Genomic DNA, 23,640 nt, shown 5'->3' on the forward strand with positions numbered 1-23,640 from the left:
AAAAAGTTGCTTAATCTTTTTCTTCCACCCAAATTAACCATTGTTAGTGTTCTGAGCCTAACATAAATATGACACACATGGAAAACATGAAAGGGAAATTCCTTGTCTGATGTGACAGCCCAATGCAAGCTTTTTTTTTCTGTTCTGTAGCATTTTGTGTCAGGGAGTTCTATTCTCAGGCAAGCCAAGAGCAGGAACTGGTCAGAAAATGAAATGTATTTGAAACAGAGCAGTCGTTCGAGACGCGTGCGTCTGGTACTAGGGCATCTCCGGCTGGAAAATACCTCCCTCACTCGTTGTCTCCTCCCCAACTGGACAAAGGTTTTCCCAGTCCTATAAACATGCGGACAGAAATAGAAACTAGTTTAACGGTTCACCTGAGTCAACCAAGCAGCAGACATGAAATTCAGGCCAGGGAGATATTAGGAATGATACAGAGAAAGGCAAGACAATAATATATGGGTAGAACTGTAGGAGAGCTCCGGTTTATAAAGACATTGGCACAGCTGTAATTACAAAGTAAACTCCACCAGCACTAAAAAGCATCTGCATCGAGTGAGTCAACTACATTTTTTTCATTTAATGACCTGTACATAAATGGGAATGAACCCTTCGAAGTTGCAATTTGGCGATAATATTTGAGTTACTTGGTTTTTGGGCCTGTTTTTTTTTTTTTTTTTTGGTAGAAACATATAAGAAAATAATGGCACATCAAAAAAAAAAAAACACCTTTTTTCTCACAACATTAGCACACCTCTTCTCCAGACAGTAAATCTTTGAATGGCAGATGTCATTGTAAGTCTAAAACAAGATGAACACAGTGTTACGAAGAACACGTCATGTGACCACTAGCTGGAGGTTTATCTCTCTGACATGTAAGAGAGTGAGAACAAAGAATAACGGAGGGCTGTTCAGAAAACTTTTACAAACAATGTTTCCAATCCTTCCTTCTGAATGTAATAAAATGGTAAAACAAACTGGGTTTGAGAAACAGTTCCATGTCATTAGAATCAAATGGTAATATCATGAGGGAGCAGATAGAAAAATATTTATCATTGAAACAACAAGAGCATTACAATAGGAACCTCCTCACCGAGTCAGTCCTGGTAATATATTCCCACTGGAACGTGAATAAGGCTCCTCTTCTGTTCACAGTTTGTGTTTCAGAAGAAGCGAAGTTTGTACCGTTTTTTTTTTTTTTCTTCTTAAAGACTTTTGTATTTACACAATGATTGAGTTCGGTTTATTTAGTCCTTCTGTGAGTCTTATAGAATTTCTTGACATCATCTTTGAACACTTTAGAAACTTTCTCCTTGTCTCAAAACAAAAAGAGAGAGAGAGAAAAAAAAAAACATTTGCTTCATATATTCCCATCATACGGATGCATTGATCTGTTTGAGCAGTGTGTGGCCCCCGACTCGTGGTGGTCAGCTTCTGCAAACACTCTTGATCGAGCTAGAGACTATACTTGACAGCCTGTCGCCACTGTACGTGAAGTCCCAATGGCTTCATATGCAGTGCTCAACATAGCAGCCACAGGGTTATTGAGTGGCATAAAACTCCATTGCACTCTTTCAGGAAAAATAAGGAAAAAAAAAAAAAAACAAGAATCATGTCTGTTATTATTCCCACACAGTTCATGGGTTCATATGCAGGTCAAAGAAAAGTCAGCTTGCTGGTTCAACATGCCTCCAGTCAGCCTTGTTTCTCTGTGGCGGCAGGGAAAGGAGGAGCCTGGTGACATGGTGCTCCTTCTGTAGTCCGTTCTGATAAAAAGTCAATCATTGATTTGTTTCAAATGACAATTGTGGGGCAGTGAGAGTGGCTTCACCTTCAGTAGACTGAGACTTGAATAATATGTACACAAGTTCATCTAAATGTACTTATTTCCTCATGAATATCCACATGAAAGGCTTCCTAAAGAATGCTGAGTCATTCAGCCGGGGCGTATCTGTGTACAGTGATCACCTGTTTGCTGTCTAAACGGCCCCTTTTTTACTGAACATGCAGCTTTGAATGCTGTATGTTCAAAGCTGTCTTATGCATCTGATCATTTCTTGACTATAATAAATCTGTCTGACATTTCAGTTCAGCTTCCTGACCTGACTCATACTTGAAGGCTTTGCTCACTTGCAAAGTTCTTCATGAACAGCAGGGGGCTTGAGCGGTAGATGTCAACTTGTAGGGGCTTGTTGTTATTTTATGTATGTGCATTAAAGAAAGTCAGTAATAAACTCTTTGGTTTAAACATGCACAGAAATTGAATCCAGTACTAAATACAACATCCAGAGAAACAGAAAAAAAATAATAATCTGAATGTGTTTATTTCCAGAACAATAATGCAGGTCTCACTCTGTCAACAGCTTGTGAGATGATTTTTCTAATTACAGTAAGAAGCCTACTGTGCTTCAGGACCTCCGAGATCTGTCAAATTACTGTACTTCTGTGTTTTAAGATCAAGAAATTGTGTTTATTGCACGTCCCCTTTTACTCCTGACATTCCCAGAGGTTGACTGCTGCACTGTGAACAGGTAAGCCATTGGGCTGACCTTAGACATGATGAAGACCAGATTAGGCCACAAAGTAATTTTTTTCATCATCTGCTAAATTACTTTTCGTGAGTAGGGTAGTAAAGGCTTTCAGAAGTTTTTTTTTTTCTTTTCTATGAGATGCTTTTGAAAGAAAATCAGAATGATGAACTGTCCCACCATACTGTATTACTGTAGACTGTGTAGTTCCAATGTCATACCCCTCCGGGCACATTTTGATATTGTAGTACCATTCGTCCATGTACTCATGTGGTAAAAACAAGGCCCCGCTGAACCACCTCAGCTACCCATTCTCTCAAAAGTAATAGTGAAATCCCAGGCTTTTCTCCCACCCCTACAGCCAGACTCTTTAGCGTCCAAATTTGAGAGTTCCGGTGCGTTCTGGGGGAGGATAAGGGCCCGCTGCTGTGGCCTTCAGTTGTTGCATGAGAGGCGCAGGAGGGCTCCGGGCCCCCTGGCACAGGGCCACCTATGCTGGCAACAGAGGGCACTGCAGGCGAGGCCACCGTCTGTATTGTGCCCCTGTCACATGGCCCCAGGCTTCAAGTCCCTCCAGTCCCTGAGGTGGGCCTTCGTATCCCATGTTGAGCCGTAGGGGTTGATGTGCCTGGCAGTAGTCTACAATGGGCTGTTCATAGCGATAAAAGGTTAGGGCACCCATCTGGTGGGGAAACCTGAGTAAGGAAAAAGAGGAGGACACACAATTTGGGGGGGAGGGTGTAACGAAGGGTGAAGGTACACGGTGAAGGGAGGACAGATGAGAAAAAGGGTGAAAAAGGAGAAAAGAGAAAAATAAAATCAGTAATCCAGCTTCACAATCTGCAAAACATGATTTAATCCATAAATGGAATATAAAGCTAATAACATTTATACATGGGTACTTTCAAGGTTCCATGTGTATTTTTACGTATTGGCAAACATTTATGTTCGCTTAAATGGACATTGCTACTTTTTTTAACAAAAAAAAAACAGTTATAAGGTTTAATAATAGGAAAAAAAATGTGTTGTTGTGGTGTATCATCACAGAAATTATGTTAGGTTTTATTTGCCCCTTTGCTGATTAACCCCCAAAGATAATAGAAAGCACAGAATTGTGAATCAATCTGTTGACATGACTGTGCCTGATTTTTCAGGCTGACCGACCATGATCATATCAGGCCAATTGGAAACTTGATAACCAGTTATTCAGCTTTTGTTTTTAATCAGTGAGAACACATCATACAAGGACTACCAGTTTCTCAAGTAAGTGGAATGGAATAACCTACAGTAAATTTGCCCTGCCTTAGAATTCCAACTTATATATATATATATATAATATATATATATATATATATATATATATATATATATATATAGGTATATATATATATATAGATTATATACACACTTACTTAAGGTTTGAGTATTCAATTATATTTCTGCTGACCGTGATCCCTATTTGGACCAGTCCACTAGTCAGTTTATGAAACATCCAAGGCTACAGAATATTAAATGGTGTATGAGCAAAATTATTAGCATCTAGTTCGTCATTGCACAAAAAAAATCAAAAACATACAGAAATAAACTCTTAATAATAAAGTAACTGCAAATAAATTAAAAGACATCAAAACTCCAACGGCCACAAGTTACATTGTTTGTTTTTTTCCTAACTTCAAAATTTTGCCATGCTTTAAATGGTTCATCGGGGCTCTGAGAGTTCTTGCCAACAGTCAGTTTGGCATTTCACGTACACATCTGCACATGATGACCCCCTGAGGCTCAACACAGCGTGATACCATTTAAAATGTTTGCATGTACAGCTGCAGATTAAATACATTCATTTTTGGGCAAGGCTAAGTCTTCCTAGCCTTGTTTTTTGATGCAAAGTTTCACTAGAACTTGCACTAGCAAGTACAGAAAGTGTACAAACCACACTGCAGGATAGCAAAACAACAGATGCTTTGTGCTGAAATTTTAGTGGAAAAGCTGGAACACATAAGCCCTGCCGTCTCTAGTGGCGTGCTACTTGTATCACAGCCAGCAACACTCGTCACATCTGTCCATGTGTTTGGACTTGTGTTCCTGCTGCACTTCTTTACACAGTACAAAACAAGCAGATGAGTCTCTTGCAACACTCTGTCTCCCTAACTTGAAATCACACACTTACTTGCCAATTACGAATGTTCTAACAGTCCGTGAAAAACAGCAGGGTCAGATGTCAGCTGACCTGGAAGTAAAAATTTTAAATCTGCACTTTGGCGAAGAGAGAAATAATCCAACCTTTACGCACATGCGACAAAAGAAGCGCATATACTGCAGGAGCAACAAATATTATTCCAACACTAAGACACACATGGTATTCCCTGCTAGCCTGAATGTACATCTACCCCCTCTTCATGGCACAATTGATAGACTTCATTACATTTGTTAGATGGCCTCGACAAGACTTTAATGACAGTTCATACTTTCATTAGGGATGAGGTTTGCGGCTTCATAGGTAGCCTACCTAATCCTTTTCAAACAGCTTTAGTTTGAGTTGGGATCATTGTCCCTAAGTTTCACCGATTTGACCTAATTTGCTACACTAAAGAGGAAATTTATTACGATGCTTAGAAACAACCAAGGCACCTCTAAACCTCAATTAGGCCATGCACTGGAAACTGCTGGAACACTAAGGTCACTGTATAAGGTAAAGCAAGTATAATATATGTTTGCCTGTGCAAATTCGTAGTTGCATCTGACATAGAATGCACCTAGGAGGATGGACCTCTATGTCCCTTTAAAACAGCCATGCACCAACTGCAGGTTGCCCAAGTGCGAGTCCACGGAATTGAGAAATACTCCTGGATAGGTGTTGAAACGTTTTCAGAAAGATCTGAGAAAAGTCCAGTTGCCTCCGATTTAAGCCTGTTTATTGCTGGTGATGTCCTGTTGGACAGGGGCCGACTGCCACAAAAAAAACCTTTACTCAGTGTGCAGCTTCCCAGATGGATTAGTACAAATGGCTTTTGGAGAAAGGCATTTGGTCAGATAAGAGGAAGACTAAGCTTAGCATGACAAAAAGTAGGTTTGAAATAGATTTTATAAATTAAGAAGACTGCGTTGACAACTATGCATGTATGGTAAGTGCAGCATTGAACGGCTTTGGTGCCAGTGGTACTGGTGCAGTGCGTAAAGTAAATGGAAAGATGAACACCACCTCAATCAGTAGATAATTGAAACTTGATGACAGCTGAGGGCTCCAAAATGATCGCTGAACATTACGATTCTGTAATTTTTCAAAACCTCAATCCAGAGTATTCTTGAAAGCTAAGTTTGTCCCAGGAATCAAACCAATTAAAACAAGCTCTACCAATTCTGAAGAAAAAAAATAGTTAGCTAATATCCAGCCTGAATTATACCAGAATATTGTAGGAATTATACCAGCATAAGCATGTGGTCAACCAAAAAACTTACTAAAGCATATCTATGAAAATATTGGTGTGGGCATATGTATATTCTGAGCCTGTTTGTGACCCTGTAGGGAGATATCATTTACCATAAAATTCAAAACTGACTGGCCCTAGAACATGCTCAAACCAATCCTAACACATGTTTTATTGACAAGGATTGGTATTGGTGTGTGTGTGTGTGTGTGTGGTGTGTTGGTGTGTGTGTGTGTGCTTGTACTTGCAGCTGAAGTGAAACATTTTCTGCGCAATTTACTTGTGATGTAAATTGAAGACCTGTTTTGGTCCTCAATTTATTTATTTTTACGTTTTGGGGGTTGGGGGTGGAAGTTGATACCTTAGTGTAGAGCTAAGGCGTCAATTAGGTGTAGGTTAGGGTTACGTATATACTCCCAAGGTAGGGTAAGGGTCAAGATTAGGCCATAGAAGGGTTTGGAAATGAATGGAGGTCAATAGAAGTCAAGGCATGGTCCTCAGTAAGTGTTTAAAAACATCAATAAAGGTGTGGATAGTGAACCGATTAGCTGTATTGGAGTCACTCTGGATTAACAGCATCTATGTTGCATAAATTAAAAGAAATAATCAGTTCAAACAACTGACCAAAACTTTTGTGTGCGTCTGATGACAAGTCATTTAGAGAACTCAAATGTTCATAACCTTTGATCCTTCCAGTCCATTCTTTTCCTCTCAGCAACACCTGAGCACCTCTAACACCACCCTGCTTACTTCTCTGCCTCTTTCCCCCCTCAAATGGACTCCATTAAGCAAGGCTGACTCATTACATTATGGGCACTCAGTGGATTGCTCCCCATCCATTCCCCTTTCAGTTTTTTAAACCTTTCACAAGCCCCTCTCCTCTCACTGCCACACCATCATCTCCCCCTCTCATCAGAGACCTCAGCTCTGCGTCCCTCACTCTCAGGCCACGTCCAATCAATTAATGAACCTATATTCGCTCACTAACCATTTCAGCAGATTCAAAAAAATTATCCGACTATAAATCTGCTCTTGTGCAAGTCCTGTCTGGAAGTGAACAACTGTAAAGGCTTTTTTTTTAAAAGGTGGTAAAAGACAAGATTACGGAAAGTAAAAGACAGTAAGTATATGTTAAGCAATTGTCTTTGGCAAAAAAAACAAAACATTGTTTACAGTCAGCGTTGCTATAAATTGAGATTTCAGTGTTGAGACCATTTTTAAAATGTAACACAGACTCTCTCCTGTTGGACAGAAGCGACTTTTTCTTTTTACGTCGTTTTCTGTGAACAAAATGTGCTATTTCCATTCAGAGTCCATTGTACCAAGGTCTAGCTGGCTCATTAGGAATGCTGTCAGCCTTTTTGCCTCTCAGCATCAGGACATTAGTAATTCCCTGCACCCTGCAGTCTGTTGACAGTCAAATATGCAAATGGTTCACATCTGGTCAGAATACATACACACATTCATTTTTTGCTTTCCAAATGACTTTAAAGTTTGTGTGAAAATAAATGACAGTGAATCTTTTCTGTTCTGTGTTTTTTTTCCTTTATTATTTGAAAATGTAACATAAGTCATTAATATGCTTTCAGCTTTTTATGCATCCCATTTTGAAGTTTTATCCATTACTGACATGTTTTTTTTTCACTTCAGCTATAACATTTCCTGCTTTATTTTTGTGCAAACTAATTGGTAATTTGTTCCTTAAATTGCATGCATTAAAATGTTCTTTTTAGACCTGTGCACTGAAGGTAAACAAACTCATTTTAAAGTGCCAGTGTTCTTTATTCTGTAGCTTTTTCTGCCAGTGCAATTCCATTTTAGAGGCCTGAACATTTCCTGAAACACAAAAATTGTTGTACAGCTGTCAGGATCTATGACATTTTCATAGGATTAAGGCTTGCAATAATGAACAAAAGTACCCCATTAAGTATCACCCCTGTAACCAATGTCATGCAAATTGGTACACACAGTATCAACAAAAAGTCTCCTGGAGGTTTGTCTTAGGGTTTTTGACATATTGATATCAAGATTAGTCGGTGTTATTTCATGCATGTGGTATACAAAGTAGGGAGAAATCAAGTAATCAAAATTACCACAAAAATCAATACAATTTTAATTTAAAAACTGGTTACAATTTAACTCATTTATTTTCAGTGTGTTTTAGTTAGTAAACCAGCACATTTTTCACTCCAAAGTGTCAATTAAGACAACAAAAGTTTACACAAAGTGTAAACTCTTAATAGTTTTCTTTACAAGTATGGAAAAGGCAGTTGAAGAGAACAGGAAATCACACATGATGCTGTTCTCCTTGAGGGGCTGTTCCAAAGTGAGACTTATTCATTGTAATTCTCTGGACAAGAGAAGTACAAATACATTTTGGAATATGTTGTATATTTTGGAATACTTTTAAGAAGAAGTAAAAAAATATATATGTCTTGTTCCACAGCACCCTAAGCTCCTTGGATCTATTTCCTCTGGAGTCATGAAAAGGTTTACCCATATATGTTCAAACAAACTCAACAGAAAGTCAACCAATTTGGATCAAACTGTTTAAACCCTTGTTAAACTGGTTTAACAAGGGTTAAACCAGTTTTTAGTCTTATCTATTAATGATAAAAAATATGCTGGTCTAACTTTGCGAAGGGTCTTTTTATACAACAGTAGACTGTTTTTACAGATTAGGTAGGACTCCTCTAGATGTGTAGAGTGCCATTTTATCTCAAATGTCCTAATGTGCTTGAAATAATGCATGTCTGAATTAAACCAGGGAGCCAGCTTCCTGTGAATAATCACTTTCTTTTTCATGGGAGCCACGTTATCTACTGCAAAACGCAACAAGGAAGTGACACTGTCAACAAAGGTGTCAATTTGTGAATGGGAAGAAACAACATTACTGCCATCTGCTTAGCATTTCTGTGATACTGACGGTGACAGACTCTTTAAACTTTGATACAGCATTGTCTGATAAGGATCTACTATAATGAAACCTTCTTTTTGGGGTGGAGAACTCAGTTAAATTGAACTCAAAGGTTATCTAAAAATGGTCAGATAGGACGAGACTATACTGTTAATTATTCGCAATGAAGGCCATAAGTCAGCACAAGGTCCAATGTATGAAGGCAAGAGTGTGTCAGTTTATGTGCATTTTGAGCAAAACCAATTGAATCTAGGATAGTTTTAAACGCTATATTAAGGTTATCACATTCAGTGTCAACAGGAATGTTAAAATCCCCCACTATGATAACCTGGTCAGCGTTTACCACTAAGTCAGATAAGAAGTCTGAGAACTGACCTAAAATCTCAGAGTAAGGGCCTGGTAGACGATACAAAACAACAAAGAGAAGAGGTTTTATTACTTTGCAGTTTGGATGAGGGAAACTGAGGGTTAAATGTTCAAAAATATTGTAGCTATTAATTGGCCAGGGACTAATTAATAAATCAGACATAAATATGGTTGCTGCTACTCCTGCTCATCCTATAGTTCTGGGAAATGTGGGAATTCAAGTAATTAGAGGGAGTTAAGTCATACTAACATAGTCCTCTTGCAGCCAGGTTTATGTGAGACAAAGTAAACCAACTTTATTATCAGAAATTAATTAATTATCTAACAAAGTATTTGGATGGGAGAGACCTTATATTTAATAAACTACATTTAATTGTTTTATTTTTGTTCCAATTGAATTGTATTGATTTGTATAAGATATTTATGATTTGTTCCTTTTAGATCAGTTTTTAATCTGTTTAGTTTTTGCTGTAAGAAAGACACTGTCCCAAGGGGGTAATGGGTAGGTAACAGAACAGAAGCTGGTGAGAGGTGTATTAAATTACGCCTCTTCTTCCTGGTCTGGACCCTGGGTTGTCAGCATTTTGGAGAACTAATGAATCCAGCCAGATTCCTAGAAATGAAGAGCTGCACCATCCAAAGTGGGATGGATGCTGTCTCTCCGGATCAGACCAGATTTTCCCCAGAAAGTTCTGTAGTTATCAATGTAGCCCATGTTGTTTCCAGGACACCACCTAGACAACCAGCAGTTGAATAATGACATGCGGCTAAACATTTCATCACTGGTCAGATCAGGCAGGGGATCAGAGAAAAAAAAAAAATAAGTCCAACATCATTTTAACAAACTTTAACACCAAACCAACACTAACTTTAGTGACCTCAGATTAGCATAACCGGGTGTCATTACCACCAGCATGAATAACAATCTTCCTGTATTTGTCTTATCTTTAGCCAGCAGTTTCAAGTAGGATTGGATGTTGCCCGTTCTGGGCTGATGGAAGGACAGAGGAGGAAGCCATTGTTAGGCCAAAGCTAGGCTAGTTAGGCTAGTGACCGCCTACCACGCTGATAAAAGCAAACCATGTGAAACACGATGAGTTCCCAAACATGAAGTGCGGCAACAGAGAATGCATTTTAAATGTGCCTATGTGTTAAAAACAGAGCGATGTCACAGAGAGCGGTCACTTTAATTCATTTTTACTTAAAACTGTCTGATCACAGATGATATCTCAATACAAACCTTACCAGACCCCATTTGCTTTGGATTTTAGTCCTCCTTAATCTGTGGAATCTCACTATATAATACAGGATGTTAGATTTTTTTTTAACATCCATGCAATTGTTTGTTGGTTTTTGCCATTGTAGTGCTTGTATTGGATGTAGAGCTGGCCTTGAAATGTGTTTCAAATCTGAAAGCTGGTATAGCTGCTTTCATATGCATTTGACGTTTTTTGTTCAACATGTGCTTCTGTAACCTGGCAACTGCATTGTCACAGTATTCACAAGATCATATTCATGAGAAAATCAATCTTGGCTGGCTTAGAGCTTTCAGTTTGTGGCCAAAACACACACACATACAAACAATCAGTGTCCTTCTCGAGTGACTTCAGCATTTTTTTTCTTGAATTGCTTATTCAGTTTGATTGATACACATGAAATATTGTGTTTCTGTTAAGAATATGAAAAAGGACTTCTCAAATATTTCTTTGCAAAGAAAGTATTTTATTTATTTATTGAAATTATTATTACTATTTTTTTTATTATTAAATAGAAAACAGGTATAATATGTTTTATCCAGTTGGATATGTTTAGCCTTGTTCCACAGAGTATTTTGCAGTATCCACAGCTCTGGGTGCAGCCACTGATTAACACTGCAGTGGTCTCTTGCAAAGATTGTTGTTATTCTATCAGGGTTATTTTGAATCATGTTAAAAGTATAACAAGAAGTTTAAAAACAAAAGCTGAAAAAGTCTTTGGTGCTCTGGTCTCTATTTCCTGATTCAAATTTTTTCTGATCTCCTCAAGAGGATTTTGACATGTTCTCACTGCAGAATGGCTTTAGCAGATTTACTGGTGCCACAGAACACCTTGTGCCTTGTCTAAGAGTCTTGATTCAATAAAGCCATATTTGAAGCCAAAATGAGAACACATTGGTACAGAATGGAAATACAAGCTTTTCCTCTGCAGACTTTGATTTCTTCTCCCTTTTCCTCTCCCTCTCTTTTAGTCATTTCTCTCTTTTGTTAGCCCTTTGATGGAGTGTCAACCTGTCAAGGATGGAACCTGTCTCTTACTGCATGGCATCAGAGATAGATTCCCACTGTTAGAAAGAAACTGCCCAAAAGATAGATGGATGGATGGATGGATGGATGGATGGATGGATGGATGGATGGATGGATGGACAGAGGGATGGACAGAGGGATTACAGCCTACTATTTAAAGGCAAGCAATATGCCAAACATTTGTGAATCATATACTTTATACTGAAACAGAACAGGTCCCCTTTAGGTTACTGCATTGCAGAGATGTCCAGAGGTTACATTTCACAAGTCACATTTCATGTCCTGATGACTCATAATTTCTCACATCAATTTCATGTCATACTCCCCCAAAAAGTTATTTTGCACGTTTTAACCCTGCAAAATGTTTTGCTGTATATTAATATATACATATGCATTTATGTTAAAATAAAAAAAAATACCTTTCACTATTGAATTTCTGAATGAATTGAACAGAAAGGGTATTTTTTTTTTTTACTTGTCTACAATGACACCAGAATAAAATGTTAAACGTAAGCTACATTTAATTTGTTCAGAAATGACCTGAAGGCATTTATTAAAGAGCTCAGAATGGGAGTTATTGGTCCTTATCATGATGTAACAACAATTGATAGTTAATTTGCAAATAATAATTGTTAAGATTAACAGCCTACAGTCTGAAAGCGTGAATGGCAAATAATAGTACTTAAATTACTGTCTTCTGTCTTTAAATGCTTAGTTCAAAGTGGCATTACAGAAAAACAGAAAAACTTCAAAGCTGTTGTTAACTGCTTTTACTGGTACATACTACCATGAAGTATCACGTAAATAATTTTCTATGTGTAATGTTACAATTTATCAATATAAACCTGTTATCTTACAGACAACGATATCCATATTTTATGCAAATGATAGAAGTCTGAAGACTTTATCTTGTCATTTAAGTTAACCTAAAATCTAAGTCACAGTTCCTAGTCAAAAAAGTAAATCACATTCATGTTTAAAGTGTGGAAACTGCTCATTTACCACTGGTGCAGAGATATTTGTCCTAACAGCAAAATATTTGCAAAGATCTGTTGTTGATCAAGTGTGGGAGAGTAATTTGGTGCAGGCACACCTCTGTGTATTGTATAGCATGGCCTTGGCTGTCAGAAGGTATTAGCATAAAGAAAGAAAAAGAAAAACTGAATCCCCATGTTGAACAACTGGACTGATTCCTGCTTCTTTGGATCTCTGCCAACATTTATTTCTCTGTTTCTATAAGACAGTGATTGGCATGCTTCCCCCTGGTGGACCTGCAATGTTTTAGTGTCACTTAAAACTCTCAAACTGCTTTTCATTCCTGATTTGATTTTGATGGTTATGGATGTTGTATAAACAGTTTTTTAGTTGCTGTCAAATACAGTCAGTGTCACTCGGTCATTAGGTGAAGACCATCTAAATGTGGGTTCCAAAACCAGTATTGTAAAAAGGTAAAAGAAAGAGTTAACTGTTTTTTTTTATGTTTGTTTGTTTCAATTGTCCTGTTGATACAACATACCAGTCTCACAGCAGCTCTAATTTGAGTCATGGCATCCTTTAAAAAGCCGCAAATCCCATAACTTAATTTTTTACAGCTTTCCGGTGCCCTTTAGAAGTTTTGTTTCTTTTTTTGCATTGATGCTTTTATGAGCAGCTGAGGAAGAAGCAATGGTGCCACAGGCATACAATGCTAATGTCTCCCTGGGCTTTAGCAGCATTACGGTTCAGAAGTCTGCCGCTTTCCCTGCCAAACACTTTGATCCTCTCAAGTCACTGCATTGTGTCTCGTAGAACCATAAAAAAGTGAAGAGAGTTGCAAAAGGCTCCTAATAAACTGCTACTTTGGATTTGCTTTTTTTATAGTTGTTTTTTTCTGTAAATACTTGAAGTATGTTTATGATTTTTTATTATATGTAATTCATGGAGGGGAAAGATATTCCTTTTTTGAAAAAACAAACAAACAAACATCAGTCCTAAATAGATGATAAATACCCTTTTTTGTTTCTGAATTTCTGACTTTCTAAATGTTTAGTACTTTTGTTAAAATATGAAATTAAATTGTTTCACTAATGGACAGCAAAAGAACAAAAATGGGGAATTATTAAATCTAATCATATTACGCAAGTTATTTAAATTGCTTAAATGTTGGCTAAGTGCTTCTATGTTTAGATGTATCTCTTTTTTGAATACAGCCATTGAGGGACCTATTAACGGCATTAATTTTTTCGTTGTTCGGTATTTGTGTATGGATGTTTTTTTTCTCTTTTCGACATTACTTCTGTTGGATGTTTTTTCTCTGTTCAAAAGGGAGAATTCAACCATTGTCACATGCTTGTTTAAGATGAGGGACTGATGTAAAGTCAATGACTAGGTGCCTCAAGTAAGATTCCTTTAAAATATGTTGTCTATTAAAGGGGGGGGGGGGGGTATTCCTTTAATAGACAACGTTTTACCAAATGGCATGGAATGAACAACTGAATTTGAAACATGGCATTGTATCACCTAGGATTGAATTGGAGGGTGGCTGGGCTGAGCTTTACAGATACAGTAAGAAGCTCTGTTATCCAGGAGAAGCTCAAAGTAGAGCCGCTGCTTCTCTGCATCAGAACTTGCTGGAGGGACTATATGTCCCATTTGGCCTGGAAATGTCTTGGGAACCCCCAAATTGAGCTGGAGCATGTTGCTGGGGAGAGGGATGTCTCTCCTGAACCTGTTGCCCCCTCAACCTGATCTCACATAAGCAGAAGACAATATGTGGATGGATGGATGATCTGAATGTGAATTAGACAGAGCTGAAATAGATTTGAATTGCATCCAAACTGAACTGAAATTAAGCTATTTGTCTTTTTAAGTGCCCAAAGATCATGTTTGTTGTATTTGAATCGGTCTGTTCATTTGCTTGTGTGCTTTTTATTACTCTTGTGCCTGGTGCAGATGTCTTGAGACAAATAATTTGTAATTCCCTTTCATCTATTTATATTTAGTGCCGGCAGCCATTTATATCCCTGGTTAAGTTTGAGTATTTATAACCACACCGTTTCAGTAAGATAATGTTCTGCAGTGCTGTTGTACAAATTGCCTGCTGGAGCTGAGGACAATAATACGTTCCTCGCAGAAAACTGAATATGTGATCAGTGACTAACACTGCAAGTGGTTAATATAATAAAGATGGAGTTAGTGATTGAGCAGAGTCCCTGTGTTTTTCTCCTTCACCACATTTCGTTCAATTTAAAACCTTATTGAGAAAACACTGTGCTTTGGATAGAAACGATTACATCTTGATACGTTGCTGTATCTAAGACCAAAATGTGTTCCCCTGCAGAAGTTTTGGATAATATGCCAAAAACCCTGCTTGTGACTTGGTCCTTGTGTTAAACGTGCAAAATCCAAATATTCTAAACACAAGTGTGTTTAGCAGTGGCTCACTGCAAATATATTTCCCATATCTCTTTTTTTTTTCAAATCAGGCTGATTGGTATGAACTTAACAGTGTGACAATTTAACTTCTAACTTAACAAAAACCTATCTAAATGTAATCTAATCTAAAGGAAAACCACATATCCTGTGTGTATAGTGCAAACCTTAAGTGCAAAACCATGAGTGCACAACTTTTTCTGTTTGTTTGCATGTTTGTCCTCATGCAGGAGATTTTTATTTTAAATGTTTGCCTCTGCAGCATGTGGGGGTTGTCAGCTTAACTCAGATGTGGCTAGGCAGGCATCATGAAAGCCCACCAGTCAGGGTATGACCAGAGCAGTGTGTCTGAGGAGGTGTGAAGATAAACATTGTCAGTTTGTTTCCAGACAGCCCATCTGGATGTATAAAACCACATGTGTGCATCCACAAATTATTCAATATTATGCTTGAATGTGTGTGTGTGTGTGTGTGTGTGTTCTTTTTTTCTTTATTTGACAGCTAGTATTTTTAATGAACGAAAATGAGAAAACAACAAAGAGAAATTATAAATGATGTCCTATAACATGAATAAACAAATGCCTGGTTCTGTGGTTTTGGTTTCATTTCTCTTCAAATTTGTAAATTTGATTCAATCATTTTTATGTTAAATGTTGTTTGTCATGTCCTTACAAGACAAACTAGTTCCAGTTCATATCGATAAATGTGTATATCTATCAGATTAATACAATACAATCCTATTGACTCATTCAAGTCCATTTATATATGTTTCAATTTGATTCTAGAAATATAATTCGGTCAAATTCAGTTTATGTTGAATTTTTGAGGTCAGGGTTACTGAAACCTCAGACAGAACTTTTGGTGGATCTTGGGTCTTTTTTATGGCTGGAAGCTTGCGAATTCTCACTAGATCAGAGGATAACTTTTTAAACTTCAGGTATAGTTTTGAGACAGGATTTCCTGAGATTTCAGGGTGAGCTTAGCGAGAAACCTCAGACTTTGCCGAATGTAATTTTCAATAGGTAATGGATTCCATGATTTGTGTTATTTGGAGCTTAGAAATTCTTTTCAGAGCATTGCTTTTTTCTGCCTAAAATAAACTTCTTTAATAAAATAAACTTCACTTCATTTCTTTTCTGAAATGAAATGCATTTCCATTCAAATCACAAAAGTTTTAACACATTCTGTATTTACTTTGGGAAGATAAACATCTGTGCCCATATATTTAACGACCGTACCTGACTGAAGAAGCTTTGAATTCATGAGGGGTCAGTTAACTGCAGACACATTGTAACACTTTGATGCTCCCTTTTATAACTGCAAAAGGAAATGAGCCCACCTGTCCACATGTTAAGCTAATTGATTCTCTAAACAAGGCTGTAGCCTCCCACTAACTCCTTAATGACTGAAGGTCCCTTTATGTGCACTGACTCTTGATTACAGGTCTGAGGCACCACACACTGACAGCTAAATTTGCAAATGCATACACAGGTCTGCATGGTAAGCCTTTTTTAGAGAAAAAAGGTAAGGGAAACATACAGTGAAAGACAGGGAAGGAGAAAGCAGGATTGAGGACCCCTTCATGCACCAGTGATTGCCCAGTGTATTCTCATTGTAACCGCCCCCCGTTCTACGATACATACAGTAAAGGGGCTTCTGCAGGCCCCAGCAAATGGGCCATGAAATGTTACTCAATGCTCAACGCGTTTGTCAGCCTGGTTTGCCTTCAAACACACTTAAAAATGTACAAACACGCAACAGCTAATGAGGACAGGGGCTGAGTATCAGTGGGAACATGGAAATGAGAAACCGAGCAGTGCAGTATGCCATAAGTGTTTCAGGTTTATCTCATGATTTCACAATTGCTGGGGCTTTTGCTAGAATTATTTTCTATTACTTCCTTGTTTACCATGTGAAAAGGCAAAAATGAAATTGAAAACAGAATAGAACAAAATTTCATGAAACTGTCAAACAACAGTTTGTACAACCACAGCTCACTCCACAACGTGTGGTTGTGGAGTGAGCTGTGATATACCAAAGGTAAGGAAAACTATATGTGGTTTTCAAGTAGTTGACAAAAAAAATCTATTTGTGTTCAGGCTCCTTCAGTTAGTCCTTCATATTACCACATTTTGCTATTGCAGCTCCAAGTCCTTCGGAGTATATATCTCGTTGCTTTGTACATCTAGAGACTGAAGGTTGTGCAAAGTAGCTAAAACACGGTTATATTGGCTTGGGTTCATCTTGATTGGATTTAGGTCTGTGCTTAATGGTTTAGTCTGAATCACTCCCTTATGTTTCTGGTTGTACATTTAGGGTTGTTATTCTGCTGGAAGGTGAACCTCTCGAGTGTTGTGTAGTCTGACATACTTTTTTCCAGGATTGGTGTGTAAGAACACCTAACAGCTTTCCTATCCCAACCCAACAAAAGCATATGACATGGTGCTGCCACCACCATCTTTAATGGGGGAACGATGTGTTTAGGTATATGTGCACACAAGACAGAAATACACTTGCAGAAATACTCAGAAAACTCTGCAGTCGTTTGGTTCATCAGAGATAGAGAGGAAACTGAGTACAGGGAGCTGGTGCTACAACAGAGTGTCTTCAGTGAGAAGCTTTTCCAGATCCGCTGTAAGAGTTTGTTTTTCTCCCTGCTTCTCGGTGAAGGTGAACTCTTTTCCTTTCTCACCTTTTCCATTCCTACTCCCTTCCCCATTTTCCCGCCTGCTTCCATCAATCTTTTTTGGAGCCTCTTTTTACAGGTTTTCCAAACTATAAATAATGGATGTGGTCAACTGGACTCTCAACGCAATTGATAAAACTTTCTCAACGAGAAGACAGGGTGAAGGAGAGCCCCTGTGCCTGACGGGACATGAGCAGCTGACTATCCATTTTGTCAGTCGAGGATGCTGAAAATGTGTTAAAAATTGGATTTATGATAACAGGATTTCTACTTTTTGGAGCTGGCGGTTACCTGGAGTATTGAAAAATTCTGAAAACGTCAGCGGCTGTTTCGGCCCATGTCAAGGCTGCCTGAACTATGTGAGGGATATGTCTGCTACCAGCACTCAAACTGTAATGCTGTGTAGGCAGAACTGCAGGCCAGCTGTGATTTCTGAACTTGCTGGCAGGATGGGTGCGATCTTGGAGAGAGCTGGAAGCTACTCTGGCAGTATGACCACAATTTTGGCTGTTTGAAATCAACATTGAAGTTTACCAGTGAGACTGGAAAAAACAGAAAAACAAGAGTCTGCCTGCACAAAACAAATGCAGCTATCCAAACTGGCTCCCATGCAATCTTAATTTCTCCAGGATCATATGTAAACTAGATGACATCTGGAACCTAGACAGAGCACGTTGAACTGCCTGATAACATCATCTCTACCAGACTCTAGCTGCGAGACCTATCTGCCACAGTTCGCAGACAAATACACACACACACACACACACACACACACACACACAAACAATTACACTAAAACACAGGCACACACACCCACACATAGCCTCTAGGGTGGTTTCTTCTCTTACTACGCTGCTTTCTGTTTTAGCTGAAGTGTCAGAAAGGTCAGATCAGAGACCTCAATATTTAGCTTTTTTGAATATAAACAATTAAGCTTTGAAATTTGAAAGTTATTTGAAAATGATGAAGCTCATTCCAGTGAAACAATTAAACAAAATACGTTATTCTAGCTGTAGCTTTAGATAAGTTGGACAAAATCACTTTAAGTCAGAAATCCCCAAGAATATACTTAGCTTATGTCTTATTATTAATAAAACAATTAAGTCTTTCTGTATATTTTTTAATGTATGAAAGCCATCTAGTCAAGGATTTACTTAGTTTGTCTTTCCTATGTCTGAAATGTTTTTTTGTTCATGTACAGCACTTTGAATCGTCTAGTCACTGAAAAGTGCTATATAAATAAACTTGCCTTGCCTTGTCTTGCCAAGACAGATCGATGCAGGAGAGCCTTCCCGCCTGCTGCCATCAACAAGTCGTTGAAGAAACGCATATAAGTTACACTAGCACTTCATTTCCCTTTGGGATTATTACAGTATTTTTGAATTTAATAGTTGGAATTCTCACATACATAGTGCATTGACTACAAATCATTAAGCAACATATTATGTTTGCCAATCTTGCATAAAGACCAGATTTGTTGAGTGAATGGCTAATAGTTGGAATATTTTTCACCTGAAATGCGGATTACACTACTAATAGTTGAAGAATCTCCCACCGGAATTTCAGTGCCCTGCAGCATCCATCAGCCTCATGGCGTCTTCTCTGACTAATGGCCTGCCAGTTTTTGTGGCCAGGTTTAGGCAGATTTGCAGGTGCAGTCGACGTTTTAAAACTATTATATGAAAATAAAACTATTACATGACCTCTAAAGCCAATGTGTTTCACTGGGGTTTATTTATGGGTACTAAAGGGGGCTAAATATATATGCACACCACTCTTTTCATTTGTGAAAAAAATTGCAGTTTTTATTTTCCCTACATACTATGCACTACTGTGTTTCAGTCCATTAGCTAGAATTCCAATAAAATGAACTGAAGTAAATTGTTGTAACTTTGCAAACTGCAAAAATAGGCGATGTGCATGCTGATTTTCACCAGGACAAGGATCACCAGGACAAGGATACAAGGATCCTTGTCCTTGCATCCGTTCTTAGATATGTTAGAGTTTTCTTTGAACATATTTCTTGGCAGGCTTGACGAGTTTAATAAAGCGTTAGCACAAGATCCACCCAGCAACAACCCTTCTCTAAACCCTATTTTCACTGAAAATTGTGTATGAGTTAGTCTGTTTTTTTCACCCTTTCAAAACAAAGTGTACCCAATCTGGCATAACAAGAAAATGCTTAAAACTGAAAGAAAACTGGTGTGCCTTTTGCTCATTTGAACATTTAATGATAAATAAATGTGTTTGTAACAACCTTATATAGCTCTTCATTAAAGAAGGCTACCATAGCATTCATAGACTCTCAGTTGCTTTAAATAAGTATATTTGCTTTTCTGGCTCATGTGAAGCTAATGCACAGTCAGCAGGCTTGCATTCTCTGCACTTAGAAATGTTGGACTGCAGGTTGAAATGTCTATGCAGATGCAAGTAGACTGGCAGAGAGGAAGACATTTACATCACAGAACCCATGAAGTGAACCTTGAAATCGGGAGAGATTAAACGTCATGATGACTGGTAATAATCATAATGATTCAGTAAAGAAACTCTTTAATTCTCAGCCCACATAAACCTTAATATATATATAACCCCTGGCAGAGAGGGTGACATTAAACCTGGGTGGTGTAATAGCATAACCTTATAGCAGAAGTCCTGTGCAGCTAAACCCATATGTGGCATTTTATTATCTATATACATGCAAATAATCAAAGTCAGGGCACGCTGATGTTATTTCATGGCCTGACAAACAACCTTCAACTGCTTCCAGTCCCATTTACACCATAAATCTTTGACACTCATCGAAGGGAGCCCAAATGCATATTAGGAACGCGAAATGACAGGCTGAGAACAATTTGTAGTTTCATTTCTTGCGTCTCATTATGGATTCAAAGTTTTCACATCTCTCAGTTGGTGATGCTTTGCATTATGTTCTGCTTCCAGTCGTGGAGGCACAGGTGGCGTGTCTGAGTAATGAGCATGACCCAACATAAACGCTGTGTGGCCAACTTGGCTCTGCACTGGGAGCATCAGTTGCACTTTAATCAGGGATATTGGGGAGGAGTGTGCCTGGGAAGGCATGCCGAGGCTTTTAAAGACCTGACTAATAAGATATGTCAAAGGGACTTGGGTGCAGCCAGGACTGATACACACAGACTATTCCTATTGGTTTCCTATTTTAGCTCACTATACCCTGTGGAAGCAGCATTTGGACAATATTTTTTCCAGGAACCAGGATATTTAATGAGATAAATAATAATAATTAAAAACAAATCTAAGCATCTCAGCACCTCATTTAACATCAGAAACAGAATCAGCTTTAATAGTCAGGTTTGTACACAAAAAAAACAAATTGACTACAGTTTCCCTTAGCTCTCAATGAAGACATTTAAAGTAAAAATATATAATATAAGAGAAATATTTTTTTGCGTAAATATTTATATCTAAAGTGTTTTACAAAATAAAAAGACAGTTAGATTGGTGCAAATAATCATGACGTAAATATGGTTACTGTGAGTGTTAATTGTTCATCAGAGAGAAAGCCCAGTGGAAGAAATTGTCTCTGTAGCAGCTGCTTTTCCGCAAATAGCGCTCTGTAGCACCCACTTGAAGGAAAAAGTCAAAACAGTTTGTTGTCCTGGGTGTGTGGATTCGGCAGAGATGCTAGCTGCCATTTTCCCGACCTTAGACCTCTACATATCCTGGATGGAGAAAAGGTCATCCTTAATAATTGAACAAAATAATTGTTTGTTGTAGTTTGCATCCGTTAGTTTTGTGGATGAGCCAACCCACATTGTGATGGACGTGCACAACAGACTAAATAACGGCAGTGCAGACGATGAGCACCAGCTCCTGTGGAAAGTTGTACCTCTTGAGTTGCTGCAGGAAGTACAGTCCCGCTGGGCCTTTTTATGAACATTTCCTTATGAGCGGACCATATCAGGTTCCCAGAAAAGATGGTTGCAAAGAACCAGAAGCAATCCATTCTAAACACGCTGTTGTTGAGAATGTTGAGGGGAGACAGTGTTTAACATTTTCTACTTTTCTTCATTCTTCTTTCTGCTTTTCCCCTTCTGGGATCACCACCGCAAGTGATCTGTCTCCATCTAACCTTATTATCTGCATTTTCTTCTCTCATAACTACCTTCATCTCTTCTTTAACTCCATTCATAAATCTCCTGCTTGTTCTTTTTCTCAGCCGCCTCCCTGGCAGAAGTTCCAGTGTCAGCATCCTTCTACAAATGTACTAACTATCCCTCCGATGGACATGTCCAAGCCATCTCAATCTGGTCGCTCTGGCTTTATCTCGAATCTAAAATTAGCTAACCCTCTGATGTACTTGTTACTGATCATATCCATTGTCATCAGTCCCAAAGAGAACCTCAACATCTTTTCTACCTCACTGCAACTGTCTCTAAACTATACAAAAGCGCTGGTCTCACCACCATCTCATACAGGTTTCCTTTCATTCTCGCTGATAGTCTTGTATCACACAAGACAACTGACACGTTTCTCCGTTCGTTCCAACCTGCTTGGACACATTTCTCCACCTCTTTTTCATACTCAGAATTGGTCTGGACTGTGTACTTAAAGTCCTCCACCTTCTTTATTTATGTTCCTTACTGCACCACTTGTTGTACCATGGGTATCACTCATTCACCCACATTGTCTTGCTATGACTAAGCTTTATTCCTTTCCTTTACACGGAAAATGTCCATCTCTACAGATTTTTTTTCCATCTGTTTCCTGTTCTCACCACTCTAACACACGTCTCTGCTACTCCAAATACCCCCATCCACTACCACAGCTCAACTCTCAGAACCTTCTGATTTGCTTTCTCTAGATCTACATGATCACAATCCTGACCTTATGTGTACTTCTCCATCAATATCCTTAAAGCAAATGCTGCATCTGCAGAATGCTTACTTGGCATTAAACCCTACACCTGCTAACTTTTCACCTCAGTCTAGTTTCTAAAACTCTTTCCCATGTTTTCCATGTCTTATTTTCCTCATTCTTCAACTCTTTTGGGTTATTCTTAGATTGCTTATATTTGTTTTGCTGTTTTGGAATTAATTATTTTGTCGAATTTAAAATTATTTTAATGTAAAATTAAACCTCTCCTAGTCTTGATCCCTGACCTGTGTGTTCCTTGGTCTTCATGGTGCCAATTATTCAGTCATGTTGCCTAACAAACAGCTTAGGTGTTCAGAATAAAACAGAGTAAAAAAAAAAAAAAAAAACGAAAAAACTTTTTTTAATCTGATATAAAAATTTCCCCAAGCATACTCTATTTACTTTAGTAAGGTGACTTTAATTACACCACTTAATTGAACAGAATTCAATTAAGGGTGTCAGAATAAAGTGGTCTTATTAAAACTCAATTCAACAAGTTTCAGAAAAAAAGATTAATAAAGATTAATTAGGATTCCTTTTTACTGAACAATAATGAGTTTTTGTGATAATAACATGAAACAACATAAAATGTTTAAGTGAAACATTTACATTTGTAAAGCACATTGTGGTTCTTCTTTATTATTCACTGGCCCATCTGATATTATATAAATTACAAGGCAACAATGAGGCTTCTACTTTGGCCAAGTATTAAACAAGAGAATGAAGAAGATGGCAGCAAGGACAGTGAGAGGTGGTATAACTACGTTTTACAGCATCAACTGCATATTTCAGACTTTAATTTTTTTCTGTAACCCTTCCTTTGATCTAAGGAATTTCTAATTTCTTTATAACTTCAGAGTAAAGAAATTATTAAACACAACTACAATAAAGTAATTTGCTGTAAATGTGTATTCTTTTAACATAATTGATGAGAAAATGGTCAACAACTGCAAGGAAATGTTTAACAATATAAAATTAAAAACAAGCAATAAGTAAGGATTAAATGTTTTTTAGTATATCTTTGTTGATGATTTGTACTTGTGTGTCTGGACAGATATATATCCAGAGAGTAGGTATGACCTAAGAATGATAGTGGGAATGAAATATGCATTGTAAACTGTAGATAAGGGTA

General features: G+C 37.9%; 1 protein-coding gene across 1 annotated transcript in view; it reads right to left on the reverse strand.

Moving 5' to 3' along the window:
- Positions 1-2,898: 2,898 nt before the first annotated feature.
- The window catches only part of LOC105929325 (leucine-rich repeat transmembrane neuronal protein 4), a 163,497-nt gene continuing 142,755 nt past the window's right edge, over positions 2,899-23,640 (reverse strand). The window contains 3 exon segments of the mRNA XM_036140091.1: positions 2,899-3,003; positions 3,005-3,090; positions 3,093-3,221. Of these exon segments, the coding sequence (XP_035995984.1) occupies positions 2,899-3,003; positions 3,005-3,090; positions 3,093-3,221 (320 nt within the window).

Source organism: Fundulus heteroclitus, chromosome 8 (genome assembly GCF_011125445.2).
Source record: "Fundulus heteroclitus isolate FHET01 chromosome 8, MU-UCD_Fhet_4.1, whole genome shotgun sequence".
Classification (NCBI taxonomy): Eukaryota; Metazoa; Chordata; class Actinopteri; order Cyprinodontiformes; family Fundulidae; genus Fundulus; species Fundulus heteroclitus.